This window comes from Magnolia sinica, chromosome 3, assembly GCF_029962835.1.
Source record: "Magnolia sinica isolate HGM2019 chromosome 3, MsV1, whole genome shotgun sequence".
Classification (NCBI taxonomy): Eukaryota; Viridiplantae; Streptophyta; class Magnoliopsida; order Magnoliales; family Magnoliaceae; genus Magnolia; species Magnolia sinica.
Window position 1 is genome coordinate 27,424,539 of NC_080575.1, and position 17,599 is coordinate 27,442,137.

The following is a 17,599-nucleotide window of genomic DNA, read 5'->3' on the forward strand; positions in this document are numbered from 1 at the left end:
AATAAAAGAAAAACAGAGAGATCTCACCGATTACGAGGACGTGAAAGCGCTGAGAAATAATAAATCACCTCTACAAGCATAACTTCCTTTCCACAAGCTTCCTCTCTCTCCTTCTCTCACTCTCTCACACCTTTAATAGCCCTAAACTTTTAGCAAACCCTTGCAAAGCTTTAGGAAACCCTCTTGCCTTACCTAGAAAAGCCCTAGGCACCCCTATTTATAGTTTAGGAAACTCCCTTCCGCACCTTATTGCGAAAGGCCTCAGAAATCCGCATCCCGCACAAAATCGGACTCAAAACTGCGTATCCTCGACTGGTCGAGTAGTGTCCTCGACTAGTCGAGCGGCCCACTCAACCAGTCGAGCACTTCCCTCAACTAGTCGAGCACCACGGGAAAAAATAACCTAAAGTCGTTGGACTTTGAGTCGAGTCAGGGCTCAACTGGTTGAGCACCACCCTCGACCGGTCTAGTAAGGCTCATGACCGGTCGAGCCTGGGAGGAAATTCCATCAAAACTCCCCCTTTCCAACCCAGGAGGGATTCACCTTCTTCAACCCAGTCAGGTTTCTACGAACCTCAAACTTGCCCTTGAGCAAAACCTTGGTCATCATGTCTGACCCATTATCGTCCGTGTGGACTTTCTCAAGCTATAACACCTTCTGTTCCAAAGTATCCCTGATCCAGTAATACCGAATCTCTATGTGCTTCGACTTGGAATGCTGACTTGGATTCTTACTCAAGTGTATAGCACTTTAACCATCGCAATAGACCACGTGCTCCTCCTACTTCAGGCTAAGTTCCTGTAGGAACCTTTTCATCCAAAGCATCTCTTTACATGCTTCTGTGACTACAATGTACTCGGCCACTGTCGTCGACAATGCTACGACCTTCTGTAGCTTGCTCTGCCAAGAAACCGCTCCCCCTGCAAACGTGAACGTGAATCCCAATGTAAACTTCCTGGAGTCTATATCACCTGCCATATTTGCATCTGTGTGCTGCTCTAACACAGATTTTCCGTTACCATAACATAGGCTCAACCTAGATGAGCCTCTTAGAGACCGCAGTATCCATTTCACTGCTGCCTAATGCTCTTTGCCAGGGTTGGCAAGATATCGACTGACAATACCAACCGCATATGCTACATCTGGGCATGTACACACCATAGCATACATCAAACTTCCTACAGATGACGCATAGGGTATCTTCTGCATCTCTTCCACCTCTGCCTTCATCTTGGGACACTGCCTGTCGCTCAATCTGAAGTAACCATCCAGTGGAGTACTAACCGGCTTCGCTACATTCATATTGAACCGCTGTAGGACTTTCTCAATATACTGCTCTTGTGACAGCCAAAGCTTCCTACTGCTTCTATCACGGGTTATCTCCATTCCTACGATCTGTTTACTCGGGCCCAAGTCTTTCATCGCAAACGACTTGCCCAACTCCTGTTTCAGCCTTTCTATCTTCTTGATGTCTTTTCCCATGATGAGCATGTCATCAACGTATAATAGCAAAACTAAGAAATCTAAGAACTTGCGCGTGAACACACAGTGGTCCGACTCCGTTCTGTCATACCCATGCTTCAATATAAACAAGTCGAACTTCTTGTACCATTACCGTGGAGCTTGTTTTAGCTCATACAAGCTCTTCCTTAGCTTACAGACTATATGCTCTTTACCCTTGACTTCGAACCCCTCTAGTTGGTGCATGTAGATCTCTTCTTCCAGGTCACCATGAGAAAAGCAGTTTTCACATCTAACTGCTCTATCTCCAAATCCATGGTAGCCGCCAACCTAAGCAATACCCGTATGGATATCATCTTCACCACTGGTGAGAATATCTCCTCGAAGTCTATGCCTTTCCTCTAACCAAACCCTTTTACCAAAACTCTGGCCTTGAACCTCGTCTATGAATTCTTCTGCTCAACCTTCTTTCTGAACACCCACTTGTTGCTCAAAGCTTTCTTGCCCATAAGCAATTTCACCATATCATAAGTGTGGTTCTTATGCCAGGATTTCATCTCTTCTTGCATAACTTTTAACCATTCCCCCTTATGCTCATCGGCTAGGGCCTCAGAATACTCTTCTGGCTCTCCCCCATCAGTCAGCATAATGTACTCATGCGGCGAGTACCTCTTGGATGGTTGTCTGTCCCTAGATGACCTCCTCACCTATGGCTCAATAGGTGGATCAAGTGGAGGCTGCTCCCCTGGTCCATCTTCTAAAGAAACTCCCTCATCCTCTAAACCTTACTGTACTCCCCTGTCATCAGGCACCGCGGGAGGAATAATTAGATCCATGTCCTCTAGCTCACCTAAACTAGGCCAGTTCTTCTCTGGCTTACCAATGTCTTCTATACACTGATCTTCAAAGAAAACCACATCTCTGCTCCTGACGAGCTTCTTCTCAATCAAATCCCACAACCTGTAACCGAACCTTTCATCACCGTAGCCCAAGAACACACACTGTTTGATCTTCATATCGAGCTTGGACCTCTCGTCCTTTAGTACGTGAATGGATTCCCTACATCCAAACACCTTAAGATGACTGTACGATGGATCCTATCCAGTCCACACCTTCTCAAGTACTTCTCCATTCAACGGGGCTGATGGAGACCTGTTTATCAGATACACTGCCGTGTGCATTGCTTCTCCCCAGAACGTCTTGGGCAATTTCACATGGGACAACATGTATCTGATTCTTTCAACAATGGTGCGATTCATTCGCTCAACTACACCATTATGCTGGAGGGGTCTTGGGAACTGTCTGTTCATGTCGTATACCCAGGGACTTACAATACTCGTGGAAGTCACCAATGTATTCACCACCATTGTCAGTGCGGATGCACTTCAATGATCTACCTGTCTCTCTCTCAACCATAGCATGAAACAATTTAAACACACCAAAGACCTCGTCCTTGGATTTCAAAGCATAAACCCAAACCCTCCTACATGCATCATCTATAAAAGTGACAAAATACAATGCCCCATCTAAGGTTTTTGTCCTCATAGGACCACAAACATCAGAACAAATCCAATCTAATGCATGCACTTTATTAACATAAGAAGCAAATTTAATAAATGAAACTCTATGATGTTTTCCAGATAAACAATCAAGCAGGTTTTGAAATGTATACATGTCACGTCCGGAAGGAGCCGCTTCCTCGCTAGTATCTAAAGCCCTTTCTCACTCATGTGGCCTATACGCCTATGCCATATGCCAATAGCTGAATCTCCCGTTGTGTTCAACCTACCCTTGCACACACTGACACTTGCCTTGTAAAGGGTGCAACACTTCTTTCATCTGGCAATGATCAACGAACCCTTAATGAGCTTCCAGCGCCCACCAGCAAACTGGCTTTCATAGCCATTATCATCCAACCTTTCCGTCGACATCAAGTTAAGGCGAAGGTCTGGGATATGCCTCACATCCCTGAGAACCAATGTGTAGCCCACATCAGTCTTCACACAAATATCACCGACCCCTATGATCTTCACTACACTAGAATTTTCCATCTTCACGGTCCCATAGTCACTAGACTTATAGCTTGTGAAGAAGTCCCTACGTGGAGTCGTATGAAAAGAAGCTCCCGAGTCAATCACCCAGTCGGTGTCTTGACTCATAGCCGTGAGACATATATCGTGATCTGCTGAAAGAATAACTACAATATCACCATCTGAAGCGACCGCAGTGGAATCTGATTCATCTTTCTTCTCCTTTCCTATTCATTTCTTGTCGTTCTTATTCTTACGACATTCATGCTTATAGTGGCCCTTCTTACCATAATTTCAGCATTCAACATCCTTCCTGGTACTCGACTTACCTCTTGATTTATATCGGGCCTTCCCGCCCTTCCTGTTCTTTCCTCTCTCCCGTTCCTGTGTCACAAGGGTCTCTTGCTGAGTAGACCCCTGAGACTTTCTCCCTGTCTCCTCATTAAAGAGACAACTGGTTACCTGTTCCATGGATATCTTTCCGTCTAATGCAGAGTTATTTAGAGACACCACCAATGTCTCCCAACTGTCAGGCAACGAACTAAGCAATAGTAAAATCTGCAATTCATCATCCGGGACCATCTTCATAGCGAAGAACTGGTTCACTATATTTCTAACCTCATTTATGTGTTCGGGCACAAAACCACTATCTTTGAATTTAAGATTCACAAGTCGCTTTATCAGAAAAATCTTATTATCGGATCTCTTCCTCTCATACAACCCATGTAATTTCAGCCATAGGCTAGCGGCTGAGGTCTCTGCAGATACATGGTGGAATACAGAATCATCCAACCATTGTCTAATAAACCCCACCACCTTTCGGTCCATCTTCTTCCAATCATCATCAGACATATCCTTGGATTATGCTGATATGCCTAAAATTGGATAATATAAGTCCTTGCAATAAAGCAAGTCCTCCATCTTAGCCTTCCATATGCTCCAGCTAGAACCATTGATGCTGATCATCCTTGATGAGCCACCTTCCATAATTCAAAACCGATCATACCCGTTCAATGAACTTGGCTTTAATACCACTTTGTTGGGGGCCTTGCACAAAACCCTAAGATCTAGCCTCTCAAAACAAACCAAAATTATGGGATAATAAAGCAATGAAATAAATCAAAGCATAAACCACACCACACAAGAGCTTTTTACGTGGAAAACTTTTAAAGAGGTAAAAACCACGAGACTTCGTCCAAATCAACAATCCACTGTGAAGTAGAATGTTACAACCTTCTTCACTCACGCAGGAGTGGATAAACAATAAGAGAATAAAAGAAAAACATAAAGATCTCACCGATTACGAGGACGTGGAAGCGGTGAGATATAGTAGATCATCTCTACGAGCATAACCTCCCTTCCACAAGCTTCTTCTTTCTCTTTTTCTCACTCTCTCATACATTTAATAGCCTTAAACCCTTTAGCAAACCCTTGCAAAGCTTTAAGAAACTCTCTTGCCTTACCTAGAAAAGCCCTAAGCACCCTTATTTATAGTTTAGGAAACTCCCTTCTACACCCTGTTGCGAAAGGCCTCAGAAATCCACATCCCGCACAAAATCAGACTCAAAACTGCGTAACCTCGTGTAAGACCCATATCCTAGCCCATACCATTCCGTAAGCTTCCGCGGTCCTCCCGGTTGAATTTCGGAGACCCGCGAACTTTTATCGGCAGCTGCGCTGACCCCGAGTTGTATCCCGTATTCCAGAGTCGGCTCAACCCGATACTTGTACCCTAGCGACCGCACCGTCGTCGCGGTTCCAACGCCGCGACTCTCGCGCCGATCCGATACCCAGGCCAAGAGATGTGGGCCCGCGTTCAGTTCGAGGAAAACTCCACACGTTGCGAATTCCGAGAGAATCTCTATGACACATCACATCAATCCATCAATCAAATCAATTAAGTACAAAGCAACTCAACCCATACCACTCTTACACAACCTTACCCAAAGTCAACTCTCTCTCTCTCCACCCATCCCTCTCTCACCCAAAATTCAACCAAGCCCATCCTTCTTCTTACACACCCATCCCTCTCTCATTACATCATCCCTCTTTCTCTCATTTCTCTCTCATTTCAAGAAACTCAAGGAAAGATCCAACATCCAAGCTCTCCATGAGAAAGAGATAGGTGTGGCCCACCTTCCTACCACCCAATCAAACCCTCCCTCTCTCTCATTTCTCTCTCATTCCAAGCAACTCAAGGAAAGATCCAACGTCCAAGCTCTCCATGAGAAAGAGATAGGTGTGGCCCACCTTCCTACCACCCAATCAAACCCTTAGATCACCATCTCCAGCATTGAAGGAGCTTCTTAGGAGCCTTGGAGCGCTAGGGAGGAGGAAGAAGGAAAGGTAGGTGAATCTTCATTGTTTGTGAGTGATTTTTTTGTATGATTTTGATGATTTGAGGGCCCACTTGTTGTGGGACCCACTTGATGTATGTATTGTATAAGGGAGGGGCCCATAGTGGCGGGGTCCCTCCATCTCACTGTTTCTCTTTCTCTCTCTCTCTTATGATTGATGGTGTGTGTGTGTGGCCCACCATGAGTACATATTTTATCTATGCCATCCACCTTGGTGGGACCCACTGGATGCATCCAGACCGTCCATCAGCGGACGCTACTTGGACTGTTGTCCAGCAGCTACTAGGATACACCATGATGTATGTTTGATCCACCCATACAGCTGTGGTACCCACTTGGATTTATCTATTTAATCTGCACCGTCCAGATGTATTGGACGGTGGTACCCACCTTGCTGGATGAAGGGAAAATAGGAAAAATACAAATGTCAGCTTAATTTAAATGGCGGTAGGCCACCACGTGGACTCATCATGATGGATGTGTTTTATCCAGGGTCGTCCAGTCCCTGGCAGTGGACTGGACCCCATACAATGTGCATGTTGTTCATCCACACCGTCCAGTGGGTCTGGACAAGGACCACCACTATACTGTATGGTTTTATCTGCACCGTCCATTCACTCAGCTGTGACGAGCTGGAGCTTTGAGCAGCCGCCCATCAGGCTAGGTGCAGTGGGACACCACCATAATTATATGTATTTGCAATCCAGGCCGTCCGGGTGGCCTGGACGCTGTATTTTTTGTAATATAAAATATATATATTATAAAAAAATAATGTCATATGGTGGGCCCTATGTGGGACCCACCTATCTTTGACGCTGATTGGCTGGTCTAACATACACCATCCATAAGGCTGGTGTAATTGACGTCAGCAAGTTCTGTGGGTTACACCCACATCGTTCATCTGATGGTGGAAGCCCACCATGACGGGTATGCTTCAGATCCGCACCGTCCATCATCTGGATGGTGGGTCTGATCTTGTGGCGTGTGCAATATCTGGACCATCCATGTAACGGACGGTCAGCAACTTGCTTGCTGTGGTTGACGCCAACAGATTCGTAGGTCCCCCTTTTGAAGCACCACCGTCCGTGCTAATGCACATGGGGCCCTGATAAGATATGTGTTGTGTCCACGCGTCCAACACCTGGACGGTGGGCCAGCTTGATATATGTATTCAATCCACATCGTCCAAGACAGCGCTGGATGGTGCTAAGCCTTTTTTGGTTAGGTGCCACGTGGGGCCACCTTGTATGCAATGAAATCCAGACCGTCCGTGTAGGGGATTGGACGGTGGAACCACCAATGCATGTAATCTAATTTGTATGCCTCGTATATGTGGAATGGCTGGTATACTTCACATGTGTGTAGATTGGCTTGAATGCCTCACACGTGTGTGTGGATTGGCTAGTATGCCTCACGCGTGTGCAGATTGGCTGGTGTACCTCTCACCAGCAATATAGCTGCTGTACTCAGCAGTTCTGTGGATCCCACACGTGATATATGTTAGATCCAAACCGTCCATCCATTCAGCGAAATCATCTTAAGGGCTGAGATTTAATAAAAATAATAATAATAATAATTGAAGCAGATCTGATGGTCAGAAGGACCACACTGCAGAAAACAATGTTGAGTGACCGTCCACAATTGAAATCCCATTTTGGGTTACAAAAGTTTTGAATTAATATTATATTTGTTCCTTCCCCCTGTCGAGGTCTTTATGACCTTGGGAACAGATTGGATGGAGAATATGGTGGGTCCTACCTTGATGTAATTATGGCCCATCCATGGGGCTCACCCGGATGTAGTTGTGGCCCATTGATACGGCCCACTTGTAGTTGGTGCGGCTCATTGCTGCGATCCGTATATGTGGCCCACCTTGATGTATCGGTGGCTTATCCGTTAAGGCCCACCTTGATGCAATTGCGGCCCACTTGATGAGTGTGAAGCCCATTAGTGTGGCCCATTGATGTAGCCCACTTGATGTGTACAAGGCCCATGTGTAGGGCTCACCTATTTTGTATTTGAAGTACATAAGTAAGGCCCATTGTGATATATCTGAGGCCCATAGGTCATGGTCCATTGAGAGGTATTAATGGCCCATATGCAGGGCCCACCTATTATGTATTTAAAGCCCGTGCGATAAGGCCCATTGTGATGTATTCTCGGCCCATAAGATACGGCCCATTGTGATGTATATAGGCCCCGGTATGTGGCCCGTTGTAATGTATTTGTGGCCCGATTGGCGAGGCCCGTTGTGGTGTATACGTGGCCCTTGAGTGAGGCCCTTTGCGATGTATATTAGGCCTTTGTGTGAGGCCATGGGCCCACTATGCGTTTGACTCTATGTAAGCCACTCCTTGGGAGTAATGTTGGTTGAATGGCCACATTGATGGACAATGATGGTTTAATGTCCACATTGTAACCTTCCCTTAGGCCTTGATCGTCCAAGTGTATAAGCCGATTCCGATTGACGTGACCGATTTGCCGATTCTTATTATCGATCGATTCGATTGTCTTGACCGATTTGTCGATTCTGATTATCGATTGATCCCGATTGTCGTGGCCGATCATCGTGGCTGATTGTCGATTCCGATTGACGTGACCGATTTACCGATTCTGACTATCGATCGATTCAGATTGTTGTGACCGACTTGCCGATTCTGATTATCTATTGATTCCGATTGTCATGACCGATTGCCGATTTCGATTGACGTGACCGATTTATCGATTCTGATTATCGATCGATTCCGATTGTCATGACTAATTGCCGATTTCGATTGGCTTGACTGATTTGCCGATTCTGATCATCGATTAATTCCGATTGTCATAACTGATTGCCGATTCCGATCGACGTGACCGATTTGCCGATTCTGATTATCGATCGATTCCGATTGTCATGACTGATGGCCGATTTCGATTGACTTGACCGATTTGCCGATTCTGATCATCGATTAATTCCGATTGTCATGACCAATTGTCGATTTCGATTGACTTGATCGATTTGTCGATTCTGATCATCAATTGATTCCGATTGTCATGACCGATTGTCGATTTCGATCGACGTGACCGATTTGTCGATTCTGATTATCGATCGATTCCGATTGTCATGACTGATTGCCGATTTCGATTGACTTGACCGATTTGCCGATTCTGATCATCGATTGATTCCGATTGTCATGACCGATTGCCGATTCCGATCGACGTGACTGATTTGCCGATTCTGATCATCGATTGATTCTGATTGTCGTGACCGATTGTCGATTCCGATCGACGTGACCGATTTGCCGATTTTGATTATCGATCAATTCTGATTTGTCGAGGCCGGTTGTATAGGCCGATTCTGATTGTCGAGACCGAGTGTCGAGGCCGATTTTGATCACCAAGGCCGATTGTCGAGGCCTATGTGATAAGGCCTATTGTGATAGATTTGAGGGTCAGGTGATGGAGCCCATTGTGATGTATGTTAGGCCCATGTGAAAGGCCCATCGTGATGTATATTAAGCTCTTTAGTGAGGCCCACGGTGTTGTATATCAGGCCCTTTGTGAGGTCATGGGTCCACTATATGTTAGGCTCTATGTAGGTCACTCCTTAGGGATAATGTTAGTTAAATGTCCATATTGTCGAGGCTGATTTTCAATGCCGATTGTCGGTGCCAGTTATTGATACCGATTATGAGTGTGTGACAGCATAGCATCACAATACATGCCATACGCATCATCTGCATGTTTGTTATAAAATGTGGTTGACAATTGCATATGACATTGGGTATGTTGTTATGAGACTCCCTGATAGGCGGAGATTTGTCTCACATGAGTACACGGTATGCGCAGGATTGATGCATGACTGGATTGTATGACTCATATATCTTGCATTATGCGTTGTGATTACTGTACGCCCTAGCGACATCAGGGTCGTAGCCTCCACGGGTATTTTGTGAATGGCCAGATGGGACACCGAAAATCTGTTTTACATGGGGTGCTATAGATATCCCCGGGTGAAAGTCTCTAAACCCTCTTGGTTCCATAGGTTGCTCCAACGTCTAAACCGAGTGAATGCATGAGCGCATGAGGGTCGTATATCGTTAGGCCGCGTCTCCCACTGTGTCGTGGTCGGTTGGAAGGGGGTGTGGCCTTACCTGCCCGAGAGGAGGGGGCAAAGCTAGGCTGAGTTTGACCAGCTCGAGGAATGGGTCCGCTATCGACGAGCTGGGCCCGATATTGGCAGGCGAATAGTGAGGTCTCTTCCACTCGCCTTGTTACGCCCGATGGGGCGGCAATTTGGTTTGGAGTGTAATAGACCCCAGTGATTTTTCAGAGAGTAACCATACTGATATGTGGACTTATTGAGCAGGAATTGCATATTCATTCATTCATTCCTTCACTATCCACTCAGGCTGGTGGTGCGTAATTATTTGTTATGTGTACCTTCGCATGGCCAGAATTTCGGTTGGACGCGCGACTAACCTGAGATTAGGAGTTTACCACATTGAGTCTGACTATCTAAATTTAGGTATGGGACTGGTTTGGATAGAAGTCCCTTGTGGTGGACCCCGTAGTCTACGACACTACGTACTATCATCCCGACTTCACAATCCAGCATGGTCATTCCATTCGCACCGCATATCGCATTACATTCACAACATATGGTATTTGGGGTTACTATGTTTATGCATTTATACAGCCTAGATACTACTGGAGGTATTCGTGGACTCATCAGGATTTACATATTGCATTTGCATCATCGGCATCTGATATTTGGCTTGCTGTCTCCGCATTGCATAGCTGATCTGCATTGCTTCATCAGTATATGACATTGTTTTTATTATATTTCTGCATCGTATATCCTGGATAAGGCTGATGGTATTTATGGGCCTATCAGTAGGTCTTCGCATTACTCTGATATCGTATCTTGTCAATATTTCTATTTATTCCATTGTCTGATTTATGGCATTGTATTGCATACTGGGCACTTGTTTTGTGCATACACTTTCACCACCCACTAAGCTTTCTATCAGCTTATGCACGATAGATGCGTGCAGGTGGCGTTAGGTTGCAGCAGCGTTGAGCTTGGAGCGTGCAGTGAATTTCTGGAGCTTTGATTTTTGACATATGTATTTCCCTTTCACATTGTATGCAAATATTTATATTAGTGGATATGTGATGAGGATGTTGTTCTTGTGATTTTGGTATACTTGTGGTTATACTTCTTATGAAACAAATGTACATTAGAAAATCCTCCTTGTAGGATCCCAGGATCGGAATTCGGCGCATGCGCGCTAGGATCTGAGAATGGGGTACTACGGAGGCTGTCGACACCGGATTCGGCGATCGAAAATTTTGTGAGCCCGGTTTCCGAGTTTGAGGTGTGACACCTCGACTGGTCAAGCAGTGTCCTTAACCGGTCGAGCGGCCCACTCGATCGGTCGAGCACCTCCCTCAGTTGGTCGAGCACCACGGGAAAAAATAACCCAAAGTCGCTGGACTTTGAATCGAGTCAGGGCTCGACTGGTCGAGCACCACCCTCGACGGTCGAGTAAGGCTCACGACCGGTCAAGCCTAGGAGGAAATCCCATCAAATATGGGGTCATCCATCATGTGGGGCCTTCCTTTGTTGTGAACCACCAATCGTGTGGGCCCCAACTTCAATGGAGACAGTCTATCATGTGCGGCCTCACCTGCTTTGATATGGACCATAAGAGAGAGAAGCAAAAAAGCACATAAGTTAAAAGGCTAAAAAAAAACTAATAATATTAAGATAAGTAGATTTTAATACATAAGTTACTTTTACAATAATGCTTACCAAACTAACTTAAGTGAAAAAATAACTTAATAACTTAACCTATGTTAAAAAGTAACTTATTTAATGGTATCCAGGCTGACCCTAATTTAAACATGAACATTTTTCCTTAGGTATGACATTTTGCTAACCATGATCTCCAAAATAGGAGATCCTGGTTGTGGCATCCTGGTTGTGGCTTGTTGAAGATCTTGGCATAGCTAGAAGTAACGAGTCAATGGCATGTTCTCTGACCCCTTGCATCCTAAGTATCAGAGTTCATGTGAAACTTGAATAGTGTCCACAGTTCTTTTTTGCCTCTGTCAAGCATGTGTTGGCCCCCATTGGGGAGTGGTGTTGATGATCCAAGCCGTCCATGCTGTGAAATTCCAGTGTGGTGTTGATGATCGGAACTGCCCATGTTGTGAATTATATGGTTTGCAGACCATTACACATAACCGATGATAATAACCATCAATATCTGTTGATGAATTTAGTACAATAAAATGATAACTTTCAATGGCTATTCAGCTCTAAAAATCAAAGGCGAGGATCATCATATAAATGTTATTATCTGTTAATAGTTTCTTTATGGTAGTAACTAGAATATGAACGGTTCAGATCATCTAACCATCCCAGCATGTCCGTCACATGGGTGGGACACGCTGGATCTGAATCGGGACAGAGGCAAAACGAACTCTATTATCAGTGGAAGACATGGAGGAATCTAAAAATCCGTACACCTCACGCAGCCATTGTACTCTAGCATGCATGGACCTCAAATTAAACCGTCCATCTTGGGCCCACTTTAGATGGGACGGCACAAAAGACACTCAACATGGGATCTTACTTGCCTTGTGAAACTAATGGGATCACCTCCACCGTCCATTTGTTGACCACAAACAGACGGTTAAAAAGAAAAACAGTCAATGTTCTGAATTCAACAAGCCGATCAACAGAGGACCGGAATCGTCCGCAGCACCTGTTCTACGCAGCGTGTAAATTACCCAAAGCTTGTGGGGCCCACCATGTTGTATATGTAAAGTCCATTCCATCCATCAGGTTCTCTCCTCCATTCTAGGAACTGGGTAATAAGAATCATTGAGATCCACAATTCCGGTGGGCCACACCACGGAACAATGGGATGGGATGACAACCGTAGGTTTGTGCGTGGGACCACTGTTCTGTGTATCTTTCATCAAATCCGTTAATCAAGTGTAACTCACCAGTATGAAGTAGAAATACAAAAATCAGCCTGACCCAAGTATCATGCGGGCCACACGAAGTGAACTTAGTAGAGGTTTTAGGAAAATTTTACATTGATGCCATTAGTGTGGCCCACCAGAGATTTTTTTCAGGATGATATTTTTTTTCACAATTAAAATAATGGATCTCAGCCGATTGACGGAGTGGATTTCTATATAAAACACGAGGGGACCCACAGTGGTGTTACAGATGTTGTACACGCTTCAGGTCCATAATCAGAGATTACGACCATCTAATCAAATCTGAATTTCGTCCTATATCCCAGTACAGAAGGACCAACACTATCAACGGTTTGGATTCAAATAATCTGGAAAACTCCAACCAATTCAAGTAAATGAACCTGAGAAAAAGTATACATACGCGCAAAGATGCTGGTGAATTTTGTTGATGGAAGCAAAGCCTTGGATTGCACCAGTAGCAGCCTCGAGCAGAGCCGTTCCGGTGTGAGTCGGCTCACCTGGTACATCTACGTGACTCGCCATCTCTCCCTCTTTACACCAAACACGAAGTGATGGATGAATGCTCTCTTCCTCGTTTAAAACGACTATCTTCCTTTCTGTGCATTTCCCACACGTAGCACTTCCACTAGCTTAACGTGGCATGTGCCTGTCTCTTTCCATATACACCTGTCACGTTACCAAGGTTTAGGTGTGAGGATGTGCAGGCGTGCCCTGCTCTATCAACTGACTCCAGTGAGCGAGGAGTCACCGCATTCGAACACAAGTCCTTCCGCTTTTATAACATATCACACAACCTGAAGACTCGTCAGGTGGGCCACACGTGATCATCGGTTTAGATCTGCTGATTGAATTTTTAGATTGAGTGATCCAATGAGCCCTACTACAATTGTGATTATTGTAAGTAAGTTTAAGGTGAGACGCTTGAACCATGATCCCTATACATGGATATGGAAAACAACCGTATAGAGACCTTAAAGGAAAGAAGTGTGATAGATAAGCTTTTAACTCTCTTTCTTATAAATACATGTCTTGGTTCCCTTTATAAGAGAAAAAATATTAATCTCATTGAAAGGTTCTCCTAAAAGTATAAGATGCAGAAGATCAAAATTCCCATCAGCTACAATGAAATCGTCAATTCTACAATATAGATCTAACAACAATTACCAGCTCTAAATTAAAAAATATTATATTAACATATGTCGTTCAAACTTTTATAAGATCATTTTCACTGAATTGAACTAAAACGTAAAAAGATATAGCCTACCTTCCAACAGCAGGAATGCCAAAAGCTAGGTGAGTGTAACCACGATGTTTGTGAGAAGTTCATCTCACCTCCTTGTATTAGGACATGACCCTAAAAATAAGACATATCTAAAATTCAAGTAGGATACAACAGAAAACAATAGGGAGCGATGCACAGGGTTGAAACATTTGTGTGGCCACGAAAATTTTAGATTAGCGTGATGTATTTATTTTTTCAATTCATTCCAATAGAAAAAATGCCATTATGAACAGTTTAGATGAAATATAAACATCACAATGTAGCTCAAAGGGCTTCAACAAAGGGCATTTTTTTCATGTCTTGGTGGTACTTACAGGAGTTTCAACATGTGGTCATGAGTTCGAGTACCTGTTGTACTGAAATTTCGCTGTGTATTGTGAGCATGTGGCTGTATGTGGAATGTGAATGCATATATTAAAAAAATTAAAAAATAAATGAAGTCTTTTTTTTTTCACGGTCGGGACATACAGTCAGGCATTTCCTTCTCACTTGTTTCCTGTCACGTAACCCACTTAAGTTTTAGATCTGCCTCAGTTTTCAGCAAATGTCTCAATGGAGAAAATTTCTTAAAACATCACGGTGAGCCCACCTAGCTTTCGACCACAGCGAAATTCAACCCGCATCCAGTTATTTGATAGTATGGCAGAGTATGATGCCTGATACATGGGCGCTCTTAAATTACACATATGACATAATAAAGTAACTGAATTATGAGACTCATATCGCTCAGCTAGGATCCGAAAATGGGGTCATTGGAGCAACCCTAACCTATGATTCGTTGACAGTTGCTTTTTCATTGGAAATTATTCATTTCTAACCCGCCCAATGAATGTCCACCAGTCCTATAGTCAGATAATCAAACAAGCTTTCATGAATTATGACCATGTAAACCGAGACCTATAACTGTAGAGCATGATATACATTACTTGTGTGTTAAATTTCTCACTTGTTTCCTGTCACGTAACCCACTTAAGTTTTAGATCTGCCTCAGTTTTCAGCAAATGTCTCAATGGAGAAAATTTCTTAAAACATCACGGTGAGCCCACCTAGCTTTTGACCACAGCGAAATTCAACCCGCATCCAGTTATTTGATAGTATGGCAGAGTATGATGCCTGATACATGGGCGCTCTTAAATTACACATATGACATAATAAAGTAACTGAATTATGAGACTCATATCGCTCAGCTAGGTTCCGAAAATGGGGTCGTTGGAGCAACCCTAACCTATGATTCGTTGACAGTTGCTTTTTCATTGGAAATTATTCATTTCTAACCCGCCCAATGAATGTCCACCAGTCCTATAGTCAGATAATCAAACAAGCTTTCATGAATTATGACCATGTAAACCGAGACCTATAACTGTAGAGCATGATATACATTACTTGTATGTTAAATTTCTGAAAACCCTTCAAGTAACTGTCTTATCTATTGCATTTCCGCAGAGTATCAAAGTTATCCTCCACCAACATAAATACATACCGCCATCTCAGAAAAAGAGTGCATTTGAATGCAACTCTCAATATGGATTTTTGGAAAAAAAAAAAAAAAAATTTATAATAATAATAATAATATTATTATTATTATTAATAATAAAATCAGCAATTAATCCTTTTTACAACACTGGCTGCATCCATTGCCATGCTAATAAAAAAGCCCCATTAGTATAGGTCCCATGCCTATACACGCACAAATTCTACCCTAGTGAAAAAAGTAAATTAAAGCTACTTGTATAAAATGACAGTTCTACTCTTTACAGTGTCCCATGCTTATTCACGTGCAAATGACACTTTTTCATTTGTATTGGATGAAGTACATCTAATGACATTTGTTAGATGCCCCAGTTGTCTTGTAAAACTCAGTTTCAGTACTTATCATTGAAATTTAATATATTTAATGATTTTCACTGATTCAAATCAATTAGCAAATCTATCTTATTAAGTTCTCAAATTAACTTTTAGGCCTTTCTTCTCACCTTTGCTCCATTCACTTAATGTTAAAGGTTGAATGCTAGATGAAGTAGTGCATTAAATTTTCTTTTCACTTTTAACTAAATTACACCGAATATCATTTTAAAATTACAATTCAATATTTTGAAGATTTTCGCACTACAGGATCATTTGGCATCTCTACTCTAAAATTTAATAAGAGCTACTTTAATAAGTTTTTTTTTTGTTCTAATTCTTATTTTAAATAAGCTAGTTTGGTAAATCACATTTAAAAAACAAAAAAAAAAAAAAAAAAACAAAAAAAAAAACCCTCATATTTGAAATAAGCACATTTGGTAAAACGTCAAAATAAGAGTTTTTTTAAGGAGTATTTGATGTCATTTTTAAATATTATAGCAACTTCATTATAAGAGCAATCCAGATGATTGTTTTGGTGGATCACATCGTGAATTGATTATGCCCTAAATTATAAGAGAATGGATAGCTACAACCGTCGAGTTTTAAGACATTTGGGCTATCCATTATGTCGAACATTGGATGTGAATCCTCCATCATATGGAGCCCACCTTTAATGTGGATCGTTGTGTGAGCCAAACCTTCAAAGTGGGTCATCCATCATGCAAGACTTGTCTTGGATGTGGACCATTCATCATTAGGGGTTGACCTTGGATGTGGAACATTCATAATGTGGGGCCCACTTTGATGTAGGTCATCTATCATGTGGGCCCCACCATTAATGCTAATGTCCTTTATGTGGGGCCCCTTAATGTCCACTACTCATGACGTGGAATCCACATTTGATACATTCATCATATGGGCCACACCTTCGAAGTGGTTGTCCATCATGTGGGGCCCACTTTTGATGTCCACCATCTGTCATGTGGGGCACACCTTGTATGTGGATCATCCATCATGTCGGGCCAATTTGGATATGGGTTGTCCATCATGAGAGACTTTGGATGTAGATCGTCATTAGATGAGGCGCACTTGATATGGATTGTCCATCACGAGGGGTACACTTTAATGTGGGACATTCATCATGTGAGGCCCACTCCATCCGTTATGTAGGCCACTTTGATGTGGACCATTCATTATGTGGGGCCCCACCTTCAATATTACAGGTCGTTCATCATGTGGACCCACCTTTGATGTCAATTGTGCATCATGTGGAACTATTTTTATGCCCATCATCCATCATGTGGGTCTCACCTTTGATGTGGACCATCCATCAAGTGGGGCTCACTTAACGTGGATGGTCTATCATGTTGGGCCATACTTTGATATGGGCCATCCATCATGTGGGGTCCACCTTTGATGTGAAGTGTACATTATTTGGGCCCACCTTAATGAGGACCATTCATTATGTGGGGGCACCTTCAATAGGGGCCGTTCATCATGCGAGCCCACCTTTGATGTCCATCATTCATCATGTGGGTCCCACCTTTGTTATGGATCATCCATCATGTGGGGCCCACTTGATGTAGGCCATCCATCATGTGGGACCCACCTTTGATGTTCACCA

The 17,599-nt window shown here is 43.3% G+C and overlaps 1 protein-coding gene across 1 annotated transcript in view; it reads right to left on the reverse strand.

The window, feature by feature from the left end:
* Positions 1–13,406, reverse strand: part of LOC131239733 (oil body-associated protein 1A-like) — a 53,227-nt gene extending 39,821 nt beyond the window's left edge. Inside the window, exon 1 of the mRNA XM_058237577.1 lies at positions 13,249–13,406. Within this exon, the coding sequence (XP_058093560.1) occupies positions 13,249–13,370 (122 nt within the window). The 5' untranslated portion in view covers positions 13,371–13,406. The remainder of the gene's footprint in view (positions 1–13,248) is intronic.
* Positions 13,407–17,599: the final 4,193 nt, after the last annotated feature.